General features: G+C 40.4%; 1 protein-coding gene across 2 annotated transcripts in view; it reads left to right on the top strand.

Moving 5' to 3' along the window:
• LOC111865536 (protein dead ringer) overlaps positions 1–23,097 on the top strand; it is a 540,220-nt gene that overhangs the window by 349,573 nt on the left and 167,550 nt on the right. For both annotated transcript variants that reach the window (XM_023853648.2, XM_023853649.2), the window contains exon 4: positions 19,281–19,353. In XM_023853648.2, the coding sequence (XP_023709416.1) occupies positions 19,281–19,353 (73 nt within the window). The remainder of the gene's footprint in view (positions 1–19,280; positions 19,354–23,097) is intronic.

Below are 23,097 nucleotides of genomic sequence, written 5' to 3'. Positions count from 1 at the left end.
TGACCAGTCACCTTTTTTTAACTGCCCTCGTTGCAATGTGTGGAGCCACATCTCCATCTGTAAGCTCAAATTTACTAAACTTTCAAAGGTCCTGTATTAGTGTTAATCAAATGTGCATGGTCTGGTTCACACAGATACGTATATTCCTAGTTCTGCAATGGTTACATGATAAAGACAGCACAGTAATGCAAATGAAACGGAGAAACTTAGGGAGATCCAAAAACCAGTGAACTGCTTGGTAAAATGTACAATAAAATTCTGTAGAAATGTCTTATTTACTAAATTTACAAGAATTTTTGGAACGAGGTTCTCCATATTCAGTGCACAATTCCCAACGAAGTGGTACATTTCTAAAAATTGGCTGGCAGTTTTAAATCCGAACATTTCCGTTGATACAAGAGAATATTTTATGTTAACTGACTTTTGGACCACTCCAAGCGTGCAAGTTGAGGCGGGATAACTCAGGCTAAGGGCTAGACGGCCTAGGGTTCGGAGTTCGAGTCCTGGTAAGAGCAACATTATTTTCCTGTCCACGTGGCCCAGACCAGTTCTGGGGCTCACACAGTAAGTATTGGGGCCCTTTCCATTGTGGCATGAAGCTGACCACTCACTTCCAGTTAGTGCCAAGGTCAAGAATACATGGATCAATATATCCATTCCCTGATACGTCTTCATGGTTTAAGTGCTTAATTAGTTAAGTACAGAAACAAATTTAACTTTATTTTATCTGCATGTACAAGTTCATGCACAAAAATAATTTACACTTATCAAAATATCCTGCGGTAATATTACTTAGGCTGGTATGAACTCATGCGTAAAACGCTGGTAAAATTATTCTATATAAAGTACATAAATCAGCCATTCTTCATTATTCCTGGGCATGATGTAAAGTCTGCAAGTAGAGTACAGACAGGGGTACGTGACAAACCTACGGGATACTTGAAGAGAGCTGAAACGTCTTCATTTTTGCTTTAATATTTGACTCTTAAACATTTTGTACACTATGCACTATGGTGTAAGAGTGGTCTATGAATAGAGGAACGTTAAAAAAGTAGCAGTCTATGCAGAACAGTTTACGTCTTCTTGAGTAATTCAAAATTTTATGTACTTGGGGTACTTCAAAAACATATTTCTAAAAAGGGGTATTTTTGGAGATAGAATTTCCGAGAAGCATTGCAATAGACTGCCTGTAATTTGTAGGCAGAGTTTAAAATTTGTTAGTTTCGATTATTTGTTTTATAATTTACCCAGGCATTTTACATAAATCCCCGGTACTGTATATAATTACTAAATGGACTTAGGCAAATTATTACTAGAATGGAATTAAATAATAATGAAAGTGCCCTAATACAAGTGTGAATATAAGAAATAGAAAATTGCTCCTTGCTAATTACTGAAGCCTTATAAAATAAAGGTATTAATATTAATGAAAGAAAATATTTATATTAGGTACGTTAGATTGGGTTAACGTAGCTTAGTTTATTTTTTCTTGGCATAGGTTTTTGTTAGGTTTGATTTGAGCTGGCTTTGATGCTTACTTCATTTCTTCAGCCGACATTTAACACATTACATATATTAAGCCCGGCCTTGAATACAACGCATAGACAATGTATTGTACAAAGCAGGATATATATCATTGTTTGTTGTAGGTTTCGGATTCCTATACAATGCCTGATTTTATGCTTTTCCTGTAAGGTGCACAATTAGCAAAGTGTCTTGTCAATGGTCTGATGCTAAAATTGAAGAAAAGCTTTAGTGTAAGTAGATAAATACTATTATCTGTGATATGGTCCACTTTTCTTTACCAAAAACGAAGCATAATTTATGATTTATATAATTCTATTTATTTTTCAATTAATTTCCATTAATTAATGGATGAGTTATGTATGCGCATCTAACGCAGTTCTGTGTTGTGATTTAGCGTGATTAGATGATAAAGCGTCGATATATTCCCCGAAGTAATGTTCAAACTTGCTGGGGAAGAACATACATCACGAGACAGAGGAAGGAAAAAACAAGATAAAACAAAGAAAGGAAGAAAAAACAGATGCAAACTATAATACACGTAATAATGAGACAGAGAAAGAAATTGGAAAAGTAAGAGAAATGAAGAGAATCACTCAAATGGAGCAAACAGAGAGGAGAGAGATAAGAAGACACAAAGGAAGACAAAAAGGAAAAGACAGTTGAAATCGAAAACAAAATAACTGAAATAAAGAGATAAAAATGAAGATAGCACATCGAAAAAATACAGATAAGGGAAAAATAAAAATAAATTAAGGAAATAAAACTGTAAGAAAGAGAAAGTTAAGTGGAAGGAGGAATGAACAGAAAGGCAAGTCTTGCTTTAAGACTGCGGGCCTTCTGCGATGAGACGCCGTATAACCTGGTAGATAATGCAAAATTTTTGGAGGAACCTATCACGTCGAAGTACCATAATACGTGTCGTCCCATCCCACGCCGATGCTGTCAGCAGTTGGCTTTATGTCGGTTCAACAGTTTGGCAAACTAGCTGGTTCCGTTTCGGATATTTTATGATAATTTTTATCATAGTTTATGCAGTTGATAATAAACATGAAGAGCAGTCCTCAGTATAAAAGTTCTGCTCGCTGAATGGTACTGTTGTGTTAAATCATCCAGTTTCTGAACTAATTATGAGCTGCAAAATCTTTCTTGAGAATCTGTCAGTCACTCAGGTAATGGCGAAATTATTTGCTGCTAAATAACCCGAAAATTCATCATTGAATTCAAAGAAGCCTGCCTTTGTACCCTAACCGGAGTTAAATGAGTACATTTTACACTTTCGAAGTCTGACTGTGTGTTCCACTTCTTGCCGTCTATGCGCATCTTCGGTTCATACTCACTCGGACACTTCTTTTCAACCTTGCTGGTCATCATCAGGTGTACAAGTTGTTGCGATGAAGGAATTTGCGACTCTGCTCTAGCGTTTCTCTGCTTTTCTTTTGTTTAATTACTCTTCTACCGTGCTGTTGCCATGCACGGGTTTGGTTTATGGTTTTGTTGGTTTTCCTTCGGTTCGGTGTGTCGCTGTCCGGAATGTTTTTGCAGCAGCAGAAGCTTTTTGCTTGATCAAGCAGATTCACAGAAGTGAAGTCCCCAACTATTAGAGGAGGAAGAATGTGATAATGTGCTGCCTGGCCTGGGCTATGGCGCGTCTCAGAAGCAGTGATAGATGAGACTGGATGAAGGTAGAATGATGATTAGCGAGGGAGAAGAGAAGAAACTCGGAAGAAACCCTCTCCAATGGGACTTCGTCCACCAAGAACCTCTCATGAAATCACCCAGTGTTGAACCAAAACCCGGTGGCCAGGAGCCAGCATATAGTCACCTCATATCCTCGTATCCTAATTCTCTTGGGTCCAGTTTCAGCCTATTGTCCTTATTAGACATGCTATCACCTTGTTTCCTATGCGTATCCCTCTACAGTTGCCAGGCAACGCCTCGGAAAACACGTTCCCTCGGCAACAATACACGCAACAACAGAAGAACGGTTGGACGCGTAGTTTTATATGCAGTTCGTGTCGTATCAAAGAAAGTTTGTGTCTGTATTTGTATCCCTATACTGTTACTAGGCAACGGCTCCGTAAATATGCTCTAACCGAAATGAATACACATGCAACAAAAGAGGAATATTGTCACGTGATAGGATGCTACTATAGACGAAGTTTGGATTGATGATCGGATATATTGTACACTTATACAACTCGTTACTATATTTCATGAATCTTTATAGGACACGCTAGATCTTGTCAGTCTGTTACAGTCTTCACTAGCCGTTGCTTGGTAACGACTTTCAATGGAGAACTTTCTCCTTCCTCTCGGTTCGCGGACTGTCATGGACCTCAGCTACCAGCTTCTCACAGCAGCGGCTCACAACGACTGAACCGCAGCTGTCCTCTAACTAACTCACTAATTCACCACATTCATCTGTCCCTGCTTGTAACATCTCTGTACCGGCCGCAGAGATAATACCGTTTCTCTGTTACTGTTTACAGCCACTGCCTATTAAAGCCGTTCTGTAGTTGTTTATTTCACGGACGTTGCCTAACGCGGTTCTGTATGAGGGTGAAACTTGGTCTTTGCATTAAGGGAGGAACATAGAGTGAAGGTGTTTGAGAACAGAGCGATGAGAAAACTTGGACCGAAGAAAGATGAAGAGAGGTGCGTGGACAATATTAAAATGGATCTTAGAGAGATAGGATGGGGTGGTATGGATTGGATTGATCTCACTCAGGATAGGGACCAGTGGAGGGCTCTTGTGAACACGGAAATGAACCTTCGTATTCCATAAAATTTTGGGAAGTTCTTGAGTTGCTGCACAATTGGTGACTTCTCAAGAAGGGCTCAGCTCCATTAGTGAGTGAGCAATTTTTCTGGATTATATACCTTAAAACTTAAGTAGGCTTGTCAGATTTGAGGCTTTCACGGCGGTGACTATGAAGAAAGCAGTCTTCTTGGATTTGGCACCGTGTATATGTGGTGTTAACCGACGTTTCGGAGGAATGTATCACCTCCATCTTCCTCCATCCATCATTTTTTTCTTCTACCCTGAAGATGGAGGCGATACGTTCCTCAGAAACGTCGGTTAACACCACATATACACGGTGCCAAATCCAAGAATACTGCTTTCTTCTTAAGTAGGCTTCTTTTAGGTTTTACAATATAGGTCATTTTTGAAGATATTGTTTTATCCTTGGCATGACTTGCCTAAGAACGCGTCTCCATGGCACAGTATTCTGGGCGTGTCTTTTTGTATGCAGTCCATGTCATGTCAAAGGAAAATAAGGCCATTAGTTCCTCCTAGAATTTCTTGTTAGATTTAGGTTCAGTGAGCAGGTATCCTTCCCCTGTGGAGGCCTTGTAGAACACCACCAGTAGCCCAGAGTAAAAGGGAATCCTGTGCTTGGGGGTATAACCGGGCCACCCTGTCATAGGGGTCATAAATACAGAGACCTGGCCACCAGATTGGGGGTTGGACGCAAGGCTGAGGACATTACTACTTAAAAAAATATTGTCACGAAATCTAGAGAAGTGAAAACCCGATGAGCCTGGCAGAATCTCCGAAGGAAGGCTATGGCTCAAAATGGTCTGCTTTGCCAAGGATGTTGGTGATGATGAGCAGGTATCCATTAATTCTACCAGAAAACAGAGATGTTATCAGCGTCCGATATATCGTATATATTCCTATTTTTATATACCATACAGGGATATCCAAAGATAATCTTACCTATAAAGTTTCAGTGCTCACGGTTTGTGACACCCTCTGTGGTCTAGTGGTCAGAGATACTGACTACAGATCCAGGGTTCTATTCCCGGCGCTACCAGGTTTTCTGAGAAGTAGAAGGTTTGGAACGGGGTCCACTCAGCCTCGTAATCATATTTCAGGGGGTATTTCAAGGAAATAGCGGCTCCGGTCTAGAAAACCGAGATTAACGACCATGGGGATTCGTTGCGCTGACCACGTGACACCCTCTAGCCACTGAAGTTGGTACTAACTTCGCCGACAAGGGGCGGTTGCTCGATTGGTATAGTTTGTTTGAGGACTACAGGCCACGTAGCTTGTTTTTGTTTATGATTTGTATTCTCTGGTATCAGGAAATTGCACGACGAGCAGCTCTTTTTTCTTTTGTCAGAAATCTTATACGTGTAAAATTCAGTTTGAGATGCGTATAAAACAACCATACCCTCCCTCCTACCCTTCGGACTTCTAAGTTATCTCTTCCGTTTTTTCCCATCTGCTCTGTGACGGGGATGAAGAAAATGCTCTCGGACCGGAAGCGACTCGCGAAATATCCATTTTGTCCCCTGGTGATATTCTTATATTATCAGGGCATGGCCCTCCTTTATACGGAGACGGGACAGCTCAGTATATATAGCGACTGTGCTATGGGAAGGGCAAAAGACGAATTGGGTTTGGATTTCAGGCAAGGGCAAGAGATTCTCCGTTCCGTAGCTTCCAATCCAGCTCTGGGTTCCACCCAGCATATCGGAGACTCTTTCCGGGGATAGAGCGGCTGGAGCATGAACCTAAACGCTCACCTCCAATTAGTGCTGATGCTAAGAATGAGTATGAAATACCTACACTCTTCATGGTGTGGTGCTTAGATGAGCACAGGGGCAGCTTCGCTGGCTTCATTTTGCTCCCTTCCTTTCAACTGTCACTTTGGGTCAACCATATATTTGTATAGACAAAAGTTGTAATGGCAAACACACACACACACTATATATATATATAGTGTGTGTGTGTGTGTGTCTAAAGCTATCCCTGTAACAGGCCGTGCAGGCCCATAGGGTTATGAGACGTCGAGGCTCTCACATTTTCTTGGCAATCGGCTCACATATGGCAGTGAAGTTCTCAGTCTTACGCCCCGGTCTCCCTTTACCCCCAGAAAGATTCCTGTTACTGTTTTGTTAGAGGCTGAGTCGACACCAGGGCCATATTTCGGTTGGAAAGATTGGGTCAATTAAAAAATCCAATGACATTGGGAATCGAACCCACAACCTTTCGGATTTGTAGCATAGTGCCTCAACCAACTACGCTACTGCATATACGTTATATATGGGAGAGAGAGGTATGAAATACTTTCAGGTATGATTAAGGTAAATTTGTCCCAGTGCTTAATGAATTAAACTTCAAGGAGCTGAGGTACAGTTCCACCATTCTTGTGAGTTGCCAGCTTCACCCCGGCCTCCTTACTCCCAAAGAAATACTGTTAAGTTACAGTCAGAAATAAATTAGGAGACACACAAATGACACTCTTTCAAGTGTGTAAAACGTACTCTCTCTCTGTCGCTCCTTCCTCTCGCCGATTTCTCAGTTTCATGATCATTTTTACAGACGGTAGGACTCCTTTGACGGGTGATCAGTCTGTCGCAAGGCCTCTGCCTAAACGCAGGACAACACGGACAAAGAATAAACGCATACACACACCAAACATACATGCCTTAGACTGCTCGGCTACCGTAACAGGCTAATCGCGTACAGAGACAGATATGAGAAGGTTCCAAGTAATTCAGTATGTAAATATTGACACCTCTATATTACGAATTTACAATAGATAACTAATATACTTACATCGTACAGCTGGGTATGACAAGGCTGAGTAAGTTTCTCGAACGTCAGCATGGTAAGATTTCATGAACACCACGGTCGAATTAATTATTAAGAAAAATGCTGTATGTATGCTCGTACATCTGTGTTCACTGTGTGCCAATAATTGATAGTCATGTAACCGTTTTTAATCAGACAGTTTTTGTTGCAATGTTTACTAACAGTCCTGCGGTCATAAGGAAGAAAATCGAACACCCTTCCTGCCAGTAAGTAAAAACGTTTCTTCTATCTTTCTGCACAAGAAACGGCAAGTAGTTTCTTAGTATGGTCTTCTGGACAATGCAACAGTATATCGTGACAGATGGACTTCCTGAAGATGGCAGCAATATATTCTTTCGAAACGTTGGTGCTCATCTACCACCCGTCATGATGTAAAGCAAGAAACAAAAACCACTGGCGCGAAAACTTAAGACTTCCTGCCTAACTGTCCGTACAAGAGGAGGCTTAGAAACAAATAAGGTAGTGCAGACGGTTCCTAATCGCCGTGTTCAAGCATCTTTATCCATTACGGTACTACAGCGTATCAAACATTGTACAGACTTAAATGGGCAGCAGAGCCTTTTCATTGCAAGTTCTTTTTTCTACTCTTCATCTCTCCTCTTTTGTTCATCCATCTTGCCATACGCTTTTATTTATACCATCATGCAGAACCAAAAAAAGTTATTATAATTAAAGCTGGTTTCAGATTTGTTAATTTCTTTTCTTTATGGGCTCTATTCGAATAATTAAAAAGAAAACTCTCTGCTCCCTCCCCTATTAAAAGAAGAAAAGAATTTCAAAAGAAATTAAAAGTACATTGGAGGTGTGGGAGAAGGGTTTCATGATTTGGCCAAGAAAAATTAGGGTTATCAGTTACCGTCTTGAAGGGTCGGGCGGCTTTTAACCCCGTAACGGACGAGCAACGTCTTGACGATATTCATGGGCTGTGGTGCTCTCTCACTTGGCTGGCTGATATAAAACCGCAACACCTCTCCTGCAGCTTGCCCACGAGTTAATCTATCATCCCTTTATCGTGCAATGTTGACGGCCAAGAAATTAAAAAGGAGGAGGTGGGTTTCTGTACCGGTGAATAATGAGCCATCACAGGGTTATGAAGATCGCTGGCCGAATGGCTCAGGCTCTATCACTCAGACCACAGGCCTCGAGTGTTCATCTCCGTGGATATTTATTTGTGTTTCAAAATTTACTGCTCCGGATTTGATTACGGGATAGTGTAGAAGTTACAAGGATGGAAAAGTTATCAGCATTACACAAAATTTCCAAATGCGGGTTTTCCACTGTGGCATTCCTAATACTCCTACTTGTTCCACACGATTCCATTAAGAACTTTGGATCCTAGGATGATTATTGCTACTATGCTTGCTGTATATCTATGTTTCGTATGGTTCATGTAGCTTCTATTGTAACTATGTTTCTGTAGTTACTAAGACAACAATTTTCTTACGGTTACTGCCGTACCTGTGGCCAATCAAATCCAAAACTTGCTGCTGATCCTCGCCAGCACAGTCGGAGTTATCCCGTATGGAGGCTGGTTCGAATACCTCCACCGTAGCCCTGCAAGTCTTAGAAGGAGACGAAAAGGGAAACCAGTGCCTGGGGATAAAACTGGGCCATCCTGCTACTGGGGGATATAAATACGGTTGGGAGAATCTCGAATCTTACACAGTAAAATATGGTCATGAGTCCAGCGAGACTCGGACCCGAGAATGACTGCGCTGCCGAGGCCCAGCAGCAAATGTAAATGACAGACTAAACCACTCGTAAGAGAGGATGTTACATAAGGACTATAACCGCAAGCGTTCAGTTGAAATAAAATACTGGTCGTGGGTTTCAAGGAGCTTGGCGCCAAGACGAGATGATTGGCGGCAATTCGCTTAATGGGGTGTGGAGTCCAGCTGGGTCCACTCAGCACGGTGGCCACTGTACCTGCTTCGGGTGATTATGCTGATGGAGAATTTTGTGGAATGAAGATTGGCAGGAGAAACCGAAGTACTCGGAGAAAACCCGCCCCAGCGCCACTTTTTCCACCATAAATCCCACTTGACCAAACCCGGGATCGAACCCGGGCCGCCGTGGTGAGAAGCCAGCGACTAACCGCTTGTGTTATGGCGCGACCTTGATTGGCGGTAAACCGCTAGTCGTAACATAACTGACAGCTCAGTCGTTTTGCGATCCCGGCTGGGAGCCACGACCAAGGTTCTGTTTTGCATAGTTTTAAAAGAAGCCTCCCCTTCTATGAGAGGAGGGGACTAAATTCTGTCGATCAGTGCCTCTCTACTGGCCTCCAGATTACAATGTTCATATGGTTTTTGCGTGGTTACTATTGTTGCCATGTAAATTTACTTTGGTTACTGTGGTTTCAGAATTTCCGAACTAACATTAGGTTTTCTCCCACTTCACAAATTCCTGTTTCTGCCTCCTTATCGATCATACGTAATTAAAAAATAGACCTAGAAGCACGAGATCGCTACAATATCATGGCGGTCATATCGGATTTCGCCAGAATCTGTCCAGCGGTTTTCAGTTATGAACATGAGAGCTGACAGTCGTAATTTTCTCCATATGCGTTCTTTTCAGGCACGAGGTGCATCGGAAAGTTCCAGGATTAAGTTAAAACATAAATGCTTGCTTAACTTACTCAATTTCGGCTGCCATTTCCTTCAAAATAGTCTCCTTGGGTAAGTGTACAGCTATCCCAAAGATTTTTCAAAGCTTCAGAAGCACCGTGGAAGCCATTTTCCTCAATGCTATCGAGTACCACTTGCGACTTCTTTTGGATGTCAGACACTGTTTCAAAACGCCGTCCTTCAGTTTCATTTCCAGTTTGGGAAACAAAGCGAAATCGCAGGGGGCTAAGTCCGGGGAGAAGGGAGGATGGGAAGCAGTAACCATGTTGTTAGTCACAGGGACGTGTGGGTGGGCGCGTTGTCGTGATAAAGGCGCAATGTGACGCATGTCAAATTTTCTATTAACATCTCCTGGCAAACTCCATAACTTCTCCCAGCGGTGTCTGCGACTCGTGGATTGTTCGGCGACGGTCTTCGTGGATGAGTTCTCGAATTTTTCAGCATTTCTGCCGTTTTGCTGGTGCTTGGTCCCCCTGAAATTTTGTCATTTTCAACTGACACTCGACCGGCCTTGAAAAGCGAATGATATTCAAAGACCACTGTCTGGCTTAAAGATTGTTCTACAAAAGCCTCACAAAGCATTTGAGCGGTTTCGGTATTAGATTTACCGAGCTTCACGCGAAATTTAATGCAGACAAATTGCTCGATTTTGCCTTCCATCACCGACGAAACGAAACCAGAAGTCGAAAAATCACTCGTGTGAAAACAATGCGAGTTCACAGCGCTGCGTCACATGGCAGACTGATCCAGTAGGCTTTCGGAAGTGCGTATTTGGCCTCCTTTCTCATCTTCTTTCGCTTAGGGAGTTAAAACAATAATAGTCCCTGAACTTTCCGATACCATCTCATATACTGTACGAAGATAGTACAAAGTACAAAAAAAAATTTGCTGTGAGCAACAGTTTAAAGTACGATGATTAATCAATATCTTTTTCGCTGTCATATTGAGAGATCTCTGCAGTTCACATACAAGGTGTGCTTATGGATTTCATATTCTCTCCCCTTTATAAACAGCGCTTACTTTCTTAAACAGCACTAAATGACCGACGAAATATACTTTCTTTGAAGTAGTAACAAAATTATGAATATAAATATCCAAAGGGGACACGTGGTCGCGGGTTGGATTCCCTAAGAGATCTTTAGATTTTTTTTCTTCACTTTTTACCTAATCTTTCCAGCCGCACTATGGCCTTGGGGTAGACACAGCCTCTAACAGAAATCAGTACCAGGAATCTTCCTGGGGATAAGGGCGGCCGGCGCGTAAGGCTGACAATTTTACCGCCATTTGTGAGCCAATTGTCTAGAAGATGTGGGAGCCTCGATGCCTCACAAACTTATCGGCCTTCACGCCCTGTTACAGGGATAGTTTAAACTTTAGCTTTAAGCTCCTAAGTGTGAATTTATCGGCATTATATTTTTTGGTATAGGACACGCGTACTGGGCATGAGGCCGCGGGCATTTAGCACATTTCCTGCAAAACACGTTCCGGGAAACCTTGTTGTAAAATGGATCCCGAAATCATTTTCATCCAGACAGAGCTTCATTCAGTTTATAAGCACGGGATATGTTTCATAACATGAACATAATTTGCAGATATCTTTTTTTCATCGACCGTGCTTAACAGGATTCTTATAGGTAAGAACCCACAACAGATACGTATAGGACACCAGGAACTCGCCAACAATCCCTCTACATGAGTTATGGCACACATTCATAGGTGAGTGATCAGATTCACGATAAAACAGTCATTTAATCTATAGGTAGGCCGCGCCATAGGTCAGGAAGATAATTGCTAGATTCTCACGGAGGTACCGGGGTTCGAGCCCTGGTCAGGTTATGTGAAATTTGTTGTGGAAAAAGTGGCGCTGGGGCTGATTTTCTGCGAGTACTTCGGTTTCTCCTGCCAATCGTCATTCCACNTGAGAGATCCTCTTCAACCATCAAGTAGATCTGCTGGCCATAATTTCTTTAACCTTCTTCGTTGTTGTTGTTCCAGTAGGAGCTGCAGTAATGTATTACTATGGTGTCCTAGGACTAAGAATAAAAATAAAAATATATTCTCTAGGTAAGATCCATAGATCCATAATATCTAATAGACGGGAGTCTGGTGGGACCTCAGAACAGATCAGGAGAAATTAGCATCAAAGCAAACAATCCTTTCCGTTTCTGGAATTGAATTCTGCTCACACATACCGCTACTCCGTCCCAAATTATTCCGTGTAGTCTCATGTAGCGTGTACTTTAAATATAGAAAAATGGACATAAGTAACAGAAGTGTCAGATTAATTTGAAATTCGGAATCTTTGGATGAAGGTTAAAAACCGCCGGAATAAAATACATGGGGGCGGTTCCCATTTTTCTTGCTCCTTCTGTTCCTTTGATACAGGTCTCCGGCATGACCACCACAAAGTGTCTGCCTGTTGAAACGGAGATAGGCTTCTACCTGTATGATATAGGTCCTAATTCAAAAGACTTGATACATCACGGTATACTGTTTCATGCTTGACATCTGCGTGACGTTTTAATAAGGAAAATAAACCACTGGTACAGTCTCAGAAAAAATCTTCAAAATTCAGATTCATGTTTCTACCTTTAACTAACTAAATCTTCACTAGGAAATACCGTTTATATTCTCATACACTAAAAACGTAGCATTTCTTGGGCTTAGAAATGCACGCTGCACTTTCCACGGATGAAGTACTTGGAACTGTATGAAGTTTCACATTGACGAGCTTTATAATCTGTGCTGCTCGTCATATATTAGTAGGATGATAAATTGACGAAAGTTAGATGGCCTGGGCTTGTAGAAAATGCACACTAAATTTTGGTCGGAAAATCGGAATGAAAGATTCAACTGGAAAAGGAGGGAGGCGTATTAGACTTTAAATAAAGTAGAGTTTGGGGGGGGGGGGTTTATGCTGGATTCTTTTAGCTCAGGATCGAAAGCAGTAAGATCTTCTTGTGAACATAGCAAATGTTGAGAATTAGCTATATGAACGAATGTTACCTTCTCAATAAGGATTCTGCTACACGTAGATTGAGTAGAATTATAAATTAAATTTTGAAAACTGGCTATTAATTGATTAACCAGAGTTTAATTCCCAAATGGACATAGATTTTTCTTATCATCCACAAGATCAGATTACATCACAAGCACACTGCTCCCAATCAAGCCAGTGCTAATCAAGATACACCCTCGGGGGTAAGGTGGCCGGAGCATAAATTACGTTACCAGTCTCCTTCACAAGCTTGTAACTCTGAACTTGTTCTTCCCTTACGTTTTCATGGCAGTGTACTTTGGTCATAGTCTTTCAGTCCTGTAATAACTATCTCAGTTGCACATGTTAATGATTCAGTTATGGCCGTTAGCAGGCCTGTTGGAGATATTAGGCATAATGAGGCCTATGAAGCCCAGAGTTCATGTAAATATGTTGCTACAGCACAGAAAGCACAGCATATCTGCATTATAAAAACAATTTGTTATTGCTGTTAAGGAAAAGTCAATATTGAATCCCCACATCATGCACAGTCCACAAATACAGCCTGTGATCGAAATTCAGAGTTCGTTAATAATTCAACATATGGTGTATGTGGGAACTATTGCACTCTGAATTTTTTCTGAAAACGATGTGACATTGTGCTAATCGAAGTCTTTGTACTTTTCAACCTTTGTACCAACAATTCCGAAATAAGAGACAAAAGAGGGCCTTTAATTAGGAAAAGGCTTCCCCCAGCCCTTATTCATAAGAGCATATATCACACTGATTTGGTGTTTGGCGTAGAAAGATAATTTTTAAATTTATCTGATCCTTTTTTATTTTTTCTTTTCATATTTCTCAGCTATAATTTGATTACTTTCACAAGAGGGAAAATTAATCTAGTTAATTTCCCAGGAAGAGAGGTCAGTATTCTGGGAAATCACAGTATCGATGATCCTAAGCAATATATATATATATACACACATACATACATACATGCATACATATGCAAATATATCTTATTCCGAACGGTTACGGAGGTAGTGCTATTTCACTGTACAGTTCCAAAATTGTTGATAAAGAGATATCACGTATTGTTTGTAATACTGGTATGTATTGTTCAAGTAACAAAGTTGGTACAGTTTAGCTAGTGAAATCACTCATCGCTAACCATGGAGCTAAGCCATTCTTGAGAGGCTGCTACTTGTGCAGCTACTCAAGAACTTCCCAACATTTTGTGTAACCCGAAGGTTCATTAATATGTTCACAAAAGCCTTCCACTGGTCCCTATCCTGAGCCAGGTCAATCTAATCTATACCATCCCATCCCATCTCTCTAAGACCCATTTTAATATTCTCCACCCACCTACGCCTTTGTCTTCCCAGTTGTCTCTTCCCTTCTGGCTTTCCCAGCAATATCCTATATGCATTCCTCGTCTCCCCATTCGTGCTACATGCCCTGCCCACCTCATCCTCCTTGGCTTCATTATTCTAATTATACTTGGAGAAGAGTACAAGTTATGAAGCTCCTCATTATGCAGTTTTCTCCAACCTCCTGTCACTTCATCTCTCTTCGGTCCAAATATTCTCCTCCAGTTCTCAAACACCCTCAGTCTGTGTTCCTCCCTTAAAGTCAGAGACCAGGTTTCACATCCATACAGAACCACAAGCAAAATTACAGTTATGTATATTCTAATTTTAATATTTTTAGACAGCAGACGGGAAGAAGAAAGATTCTGGAATGAATGGTAGGCAGCATTACCCAAGTTCAATCGCCTCTTAATTTCTTAGTTAATCAGATTTTGATTTGTTATCGTCGTTCTCAAATACCTGAACTGTGCCACATTTTCAAATAATCTGTTACCTACCTTTATGTCCTGATTTTGCCTTGAATTTTGGTGTAGAGACAGCAATATATACTTGTTTTTTCCTGTGTTTACTTCTAGACCCACCTCCTTACTTGCGCTAATTGAAGTTGTGTGTTCTTGTTAACGGTACCTATATTATCGCCCAGTAGATTCACATCATCAGCATAGACTAACAGGTGATGTGTCCCATTTGATTTAATTTAAGTCCCACCTGATTTTCCTGGACCTTCCTAATGGTATATTCTAAAGCAAATTGAGAAGCATTAGCGATGAAGCATAAAAGTTTTAAACCATTCACCTAGTACAATACATTTCCGAAAATTCAACTGTCAGCATCAATGCACTTTACAACTCGTGTGAGGATGTGACTTTTGGCTTGTGTGTACAGTATGCTGTACAGTAAAATAGCTCTATCTCCGAAACTGTTCGGAATAGGTCACGTCTACATATTTAATTATTTTCTTAGATTTACCAATACCATGGCCTCCCAAAATTTGAACTTTCCTTCTGCGATATTCTGTACCACTATTTTGACAAAGGGATGACCATTGTCCACTTGCTGGTGTAGGCCTGTATATAATTTGGAAGACGTTCTGGAACTTGCCAGTATTCAGTGTATGATACTGTAGCCTACAAACATTAGTGGTTGAGTAGCTGAGAGACTATCAGCTGCTCCAGACAGGCATTGCTCCATGGAGCTGGATATTTAGGTGGTTCAGTGATGGTTGCGATATAATCTGGGATATATAGCCCAATGGTTATGTAAACAACGAGTCGTTGTTTACATTTCCTACAGTACGGACAATACTTTGTGAGATGAGGCACTGACTAATATTATAATTTACTTTACTACATCTACATTATGAGCCTCATACACAATTTTATATACGCATAAGTATGAATATTCCAACTTGTCCGTGGGAACGAAACAAAAAACAAATCACAAACCAACGGCTGGCACGTTGATGTAAAAACACCAAAAGAATTTTATTCTTATTTTATATCATACTTCTGTTTTATATAACTTGATTTAATGTATTTTTTACATCATGCGTTTATTACTTACTTACTTACTCATGGAGCTGGGCCCTTCTTGAGGAGTCGCCAATTCTGCAGCTACTCAAGAATTTCCCAGCATTTTATGGAACCCGAAGGTTCATCACCGTGTTCTCAAGAGCCCTCCACTGGTCCCTATCCTGAGCCAAATCAATCCTATCCATCCCACCCCATCCTATCTCTCTAAGATCCATTCTAATATTGTCCACCCACCTACTCCTTGGTCTTCCCTGTGGTCTCTTTCCTTCTGGCTTTCCCACCAATATCCTATACGCATTCCTCGTCTCCCACATTCGTGCTACATGACCTGCCCACCTCATTGCGTTTCTATATATTTTAATAATATTGTATCCAATCCCGTTGGTGCTGCGGTTCAGTAGTGTGTGTGTATTTGTGTTAATCATGTGTTTCCCTGATGATGGCTTTCAATAGCCGAAACATGTAGCAGGGCCGAAAGTGGTCTGATCTTGATATTAGTTGTGTTGTGATCGATATAATAAAGATGTTGTATATTGTAACACAACAGGATGCACGAAATGAAATTTATTTATAGCAGATTGTACTTTTGGTAGTAGATGAGTTCTTTATTTTCAGAGGAGTTCAAATTGGGAAAGAAACGTTTTTCAGATTATGATGTAGGCTATGTATTTGGCAGTTGAAAAGTTCCCGGCTGATATAACAAATTCGAATGTTTGTTATTATAATGAACAACCATTTTTTTCGCTTATTGTCTTAATGATTGTTGAAGATAGAAAATGGGCAGGGGAGCGTGGCGCTTCTGTTCCGAAATTGATTAGGGGTTGTTTTACCAGTATTATCTACGTTCATCTTCGTTCCAAAAACTGGAGTATACATTTATTTATGTTAAGGCAGGACAATTGTTTGATCTTTTCCTTTTGTTCCGTTGCAACTTGTGATCCTGTTGATTTACGTAGATCAATCACGTGGATTGTAACGACTTAGGGTGCAAATGGGTCAAGTTTTTTAAAGAAAAATGTTTTTTGCTCATGGCGAACAATTAATTTCGTACTCTTTGCTGTATCTTGAAGAGCCGAGTGTTTGAAGAGAAGGTGAGATGTTAGAAGAAGGAATGAGGCAAGTCAATAAATAGTAAATGGCAGGAACAGGAGAACAAATTATTGGAGAAGGAAGAAATGAGAAGAGAGACAAATGAGGTGCGAGAGAGACAGGATATATGAAGAGACCAAGGCGTAATCAATTTTACAGTCCTGCCGAAGAAAATGGCTGAATTGCAATCTGTGTGCGTGTGTGTGTGTGAGGGGGGATAGAATGCTCAATGTAGTAGGCCTGGAGGCTCAGGAGAACTTAGTTATTTAAACATCACCGTTTCAGCTACAGAAGTTGTATTATAGGGCCTCTAACATGGAACAGATTTGGACATCTCGAACCCTGAAACTCTAGCTAATTCTTCTTGTAAGTTAAGAAAGCTGAGTCCTTGAGAAGCCACCACTCGCTCAGCTACTCCAAGAATTTTCCATCTTGTGGAACCTAAATATTCATTACCGTATTCACAAGAGCCCTCCACTTGTACCTATAACGAGCCCGATCAATGCAGTCCCTATCAAACCGTCCCATATTTCTATTAATTTTAATGTTATTTTACCACGTATGTCTAGGTCTTCCCAGGTGGACTTCTTCCTTCTGGTTTCTCCAGCAAGATCCTGTATGCATGCCTTTTCCTTCTATGCGTTTTACATTCCCGGCCCATCTCGTCCTCCTTGACGTGATTATTCTCGTTGTATCTGGAGAAGAGTACACGTTATGAAACTCCTCATTATGCAGTTTTCTCCTACCTCCTGTCACTTCATCCCTCTTCGGACTAAATATATTCAAGACCACTCTGTTCTGCAGTACCTTCAGTCTATTTTCTTCCTCTAATGCCAAAGACCAAGTTTCAAAGCCATAAAAAGCTACAAGCAGAATTTGTGTTCCTTAATGTTTGTGCTTATAGGCAGCAGAAGAGAAGACAAAGGGTTCTGAACTGAACGGTAGCAAACATTAGCCCAATTAATTATGCGATTTTGAGGTTTTACTATAGCTCGAAATTATTAGAACTTGCCGCATTTTCAAAGGATCTGCAAAGATGTCTTTTTGTTACGAGTTGCCGTGCATTCTGGTGACGACGCGTCAACGTACACTTAGTTTTATCTGCTTCTTAGGTAATTTAACTTTTCTACTGTGCATCCACACAAATCATGTACCTGTGGAGCGGTTTTATACTGCTCGAACATTGAATGTTATTTCATTCTTAGAATATTTAACGACACTCTTTCATCATTCTCTGACAGAGAAAATGTTAGGAAAATTATACTAAATGGAGAATGCATAAGCATTTGCTAGTTTGTCGTTTCTTGTGGGTTTGAAATTTGATCTGTGATACAAAGAAAGGGGCACTGAGACAGAGTAGTCGGCGTAGCGACTGACTTCGGGCTGGACAACCGAGGAGGTCGGAGTTCGAGTCCCTGAAGGGTCAAGAATTTTCTCTTCTCCACGTCAACCAGACCGGCATTGGGGTCTACTCAAACTCCTGTCCAATGGATAACAAGGGCTCTTTCCTCTGGACTAAAGCGGCCGGGACGTCAAGCTGACCACTCACCTCCAGCTAGTACCGAGGTCAAGAAAATCTGAATCTATACAGCCACTTCCGTATAAGCCTTCATGGTGTAGTGCTTAATTAGTTGAGGGGCAGAGGGACGATTTTACCTTACTGTTACCTTACCTTGAAGAAAGCACATTCTTCTCGGGCGATCCGCCGTGTCAGTGTTGAGTTAAAAATCAAAGCCTTAGAAATCCACTGTGGCACCATCATCAAGGCCGACGTCGGCCTGGATGATGAAGATGGAAGAGATCTCTGAATTTTTCTTTTTTAACTCAATATTGACACTGCTGCTCGCCTGACAAGATTTGATTTAGCACACTTTTGCCGTGAAAGCTTCAAACCTTTTATAGATTGAAAATTTTTGAGAACAGGGTTCAGCGGAGAATATTTTCACTCAGGAAGGGGGAAGGAACAGGGAACCAGAAAGAATTGCAATAATATCGAGTTTCATAATTTGTACTATTCGTTAGATATTATTAGGATGACAAAATTAAGGCTGAAATGGGCGAAGCATATAGCAAGCATGAATGACAAGTACATATAAGTTCCCAGTAGGAAACTCTGAAGGAAATATACTGCTACTACCTGGAAAGCCTAGACGAAGAAGGGAGATAATATTGATGAAATGTTGCCAGTGAGGACTCGATCAATTTGGTTCAGAAAAGGGTTCAGTGACGATTTCATGAACACTAATTAATCTTCGGGTTAAAAATTATACTGGGAATTTCTTAATTAGGTGAGCTTCTGAAATATAGTTCTGCTGTATCAAATTATTTAAATAGTTAGTTCTCCAGAAGTACTCAGCTCCATGAGTAAGTAAGTAAGTTCAAGTGAGTTAATGATTTGGAAGGTGTCCGAGTGGAAAGGTCTGTTCACCATTCCTTAAGGAAGGTTGTATACTATTTTGTTAAGACAGTGCAAATATATTCAGTGTTATCCTTACCTCTGAGTGGTATAATTTCGACAGTATTCTGTTTGACGAAGTTATTTACTTCTTGCAGTTGTACGAGATAAATGATGATCCCAGAAGAAAGGAATTCCTGGACGACCTGTTCAGTTTCATGCAGAAGCGGGGTAAGTCCAATCACTGTTTCTATTATATCTAATGGTAAGTACGTCTATTTGAACCTGACTGCCGCTGACGGGCGTTTAAGAAGATTGTCGAAATAATTCGACGTTTTGTATAAGCGGTGTAAACTTTTCCGTTTCTTCACTTAAGAATGGTTTGCAGATATGACGCTGTCATATCATCTAGCACATTTTCAAATGTATTTCGGAATGATACTATCAAAGGCGAATCATAACCGAAAATTCATGAACACAAGCATAATAAATTTAATTGTTGTAATAAGCTTACTAAATGTGAATCATAATTTTTACAGCAATTATTGCTGTTTTATTTCGGATGTTTATAAGTGGAAGATGGAAAGTAACTGCTCTAACCAACAAAATTAATTGATATGTAAGCAGCATTCCGTAAAATATTCCAGCTGAATTCGTGTAAATTTGAGCAGCTGATTTCGAAATATGTAGTGGGCTTACTACTGAAATTCTTTCATTGTTGGGAATGCTATTATATTCGATTACATGCCTTACATTACATACTTTTACATGCCTTACACAAAACAATGGGTGTAGACAATAAAACTGGGGGATAAAACATTCTGTCAGTTTTCTTATCAGCGTAGTCAGTTTAGTTAAAAACCAATTCTTTCGTTCACATCATGGAATAAATTTGAATATTGGTTTATAACAATTAAGCCCACGAGAGAGTGAATTGAGTAGAGTCCTGGAGGAAAGTATAATTGCTCAGCTGGTGGATAATTTTTTTTTTCATTAAAGAAATAAGGAATTCATAAGTGTTAATGTATGATCCAGCCACAAGAAAAACAGATATATCGTGCATAATTTGAATGCCACTATCGCACTTCTTGTTTACGGTTCATTTGTATACCATTCTCCCACACGTCTTACTCTTTAAGATTCCAAGTAGTCTCTTTCTTTAGCGCTTTATAACAAAATGAATGCATTTCTCATGACTGCTGCATGTCACGTCCATTACATCCTCTTGATTAATAACTTTAATACTGATAATACTTAGAATTCTGTAGTGGCTTCATTAATATGACTAGAAAGTAATAAACCGTTTGCTTTATGCCTATTGTGCAAGATTAATGAAATAAACAGAATGGAACTACACATTGAAATGTCTGTCGGAATTCATTTTTTGTCGTATCTAGGTTATTACTGATACGCTTACAGACAGCAGTAGCACTTACTTCTCTGATAATTTAAACATTCTGCATTATTTGTCATTGCTTCTAAATCATTATATTAAATGTTAGAAAGCAACTTTTATATTTTGACATGTGAAGGCAATGCCAAGCAACTGCTCGATAAACGCCCTGCAAAACAACGAGGTTAAGCAAACCGCTTCTACGCAACGGCTCGGTAAACACACTTCCACGCAGGTGCAATGACGTCATATTTCAACGCTACTAGCTATCACGTGGCTTGTTTTCTGTATTGTCCGTAGGGCGCCTATATAACGAAGGCCTATTTAAGCTTAAGTTAGTGCAGAGTCCAGGAAGGTTCAGCAGGGGAGTACAAGGACGAGACTGGAGCGTGAATTGTGAACATTGAGTACAGATTTGGATAGAGCAGTACAGAGTTGTTGAAAATTAAACGACTTCATAGTGATGTGATTTGAAGTGATAATTTTTGCGTTGAGATCCGTTGCTACGAGACGACTAGTGGGAACAGAGAAGCATAGTGCGTGTGCAACGGTGTACTAAAAATTGTGTAAATCAACGATAGTGCTGTATTAATTGTAATTAATAGAGAGAGAATGTGTGTAAGTGAAGTGCTAATAAGTCCAGTAATCTGATCTAGAACCCACAGTTACTCGCCATGTTTACCACCCTACACGTGGCAATATGTAACGCGAATGTGTCTGTTCTACTAGCTCTGTCTTTTCGAAAACATATCTTGAATTTGCATTTGTGTTCAATTTCGTCTGCTTAGAGAAAATAAGTTATTTGTATATTTTATCGATTATCTTATTATAAGCATGCTCTAACTCTTGCAGATGGATTGGCGTATTTGTGGGCTCGGAACGATGATGCTATGAATACAACATTACCATGCAAGTTTCTCTATACTTTCCGTAGTTCATAATGTTGCTGCCACCGAAAAAATATCTCATGTCGTCATAATGCCGTTGTTTTCCAGTTTCGTAAATTTACACTAATAAACTTAGCAATTTCACGTTCAGACCCGATACTAAATGACTATAATGAAGATATGTCTGAATGAAAGACATGTCAGCTAACTGACCATATGCGGACATCTCCTGTTGTGTATATTTCTTTGTTTCTCATTGGTTGAGTTCGCTCTTTCATTCTTGAATTGAACTGAGTTGCCGATAGTGGCTCAGCTAGTCAAGATATTCCTAGCTTTTTATGGACCAGTATGTTCATATTCGTATTCACATCAGCCCACCGGTGGACCCTATTCTACGCCAGATGAATCCAGTTCACACACACCCTACTTTCATTATTACTTTAACATTATCCTACTATCTGCATTTTTCTTCCCTTCAGGTTTTCTGACAAAATATGTGTATGCAGTATTCTGTCCCTCATGATAGGTACACAACCCACTGGTTTGGATAACATAATAGTATTTGTGAATTACGATAGCTAACTGACTTCTGGATTGTGTTGCCGTATAGTTTGGTAAATATGTACCAACTTCTCTGAAGAATCTGCTGCTGGAGGTAGCAGGTCCCTCCGAAACGTTGGTGCCTATCTACCAAATTACACCCTTTCGTATTAGAGAAGACAGTAATCTAATAATGACGTTTCTCGTTTTGTAAGGCTCTTCATCTTCCCATTAGCTTCATTTCCTCTGTTCTAAACATCGTTCTTGGCAATTTCTTCTTCACCCAGGATCAGTGTCGCAACCTCGCATAACCTCACCAAACTATCCCCATGATAAACTGGACTCGCGTGTATTGCATACCCGTACCCACAAGTAGTTGTATCATGTGACATGACTGATAAGAATAGTTATATAAAATGGCATTGTACAGTCTCCCCTTCCGGGATATGTATATCTGAACGAATAGCCCTAAGGGCTTCTGATAGACGCTTTCCATTAAGGACGTAAACATGTTTTTCCCCGATAAGATTCGTGATGTGTCATAAAAAGTAATTATCAGAGACAGTAAGTTATACGAGGAAAAAGGCCGCGTCATAGCTCAAGCGGCTAGTCATTGGCTTCCCACCGCGGTGGCCCGGATTCGATCCCGGGTCTGGTCAAGTCGGATTTGTGGTGGACAAAGTGGCGTTGGGGCAGGTTTTCTCCGAGTACTTCGGTTTCCCCTGCCAATCTTCATTCCACCAATTGCTCCACAATCACCCTCACCTATCACATAGGGCTGGTAAAACAGGCCAGAAGTGGCCGCAGTACGAGGGACTTAGTCCCACCCTACTAGGAATAAAAACATTCTTTTACATGACCCCAATTTTATACGTGGTGATTTGTTTTCCTTTTGTTATTCATACATTTGAGATCTCTCTGCATTTTAAAATGCAATTGGACATCTTGCATATATTGAAGAAAATTCCGTACTTTTGTCACGTTCAGAACGTCGAACTATGTCAAATTATAGCGGGGCCAGTGTGGAAATGCGACTCCAAAAAATCTAAAAGGAACGGCACTTATTCGTTCTCCCTGTTCGTAAAATCTGGATGAGTCGTTTTGAAAGAAGTTACTGTGCTAAAAACATTAAAGCCCCTGTGCATGACAAGCAAA

Source organism: Cryptotermes secundus, unplaced genomic scaffold (genome assembly GCF_002891405.2).
Source record: "Cryptotermes secundus unplaced genomic scaffold, Csec_1.0 scaffold722, whole genome shotgun sequence".
Taxonomy (NCBI): Eukaryota; Metazoa; Arthropoda; class Insecta; order Blattodea; family Kalotermitidae; genus Cryptotermes; species Cryptotermes secundus.
Note: the sequence above shows the minus strand (reverse complement) of the source record. Positions and strands in the feature narration are given on the sequence as shown.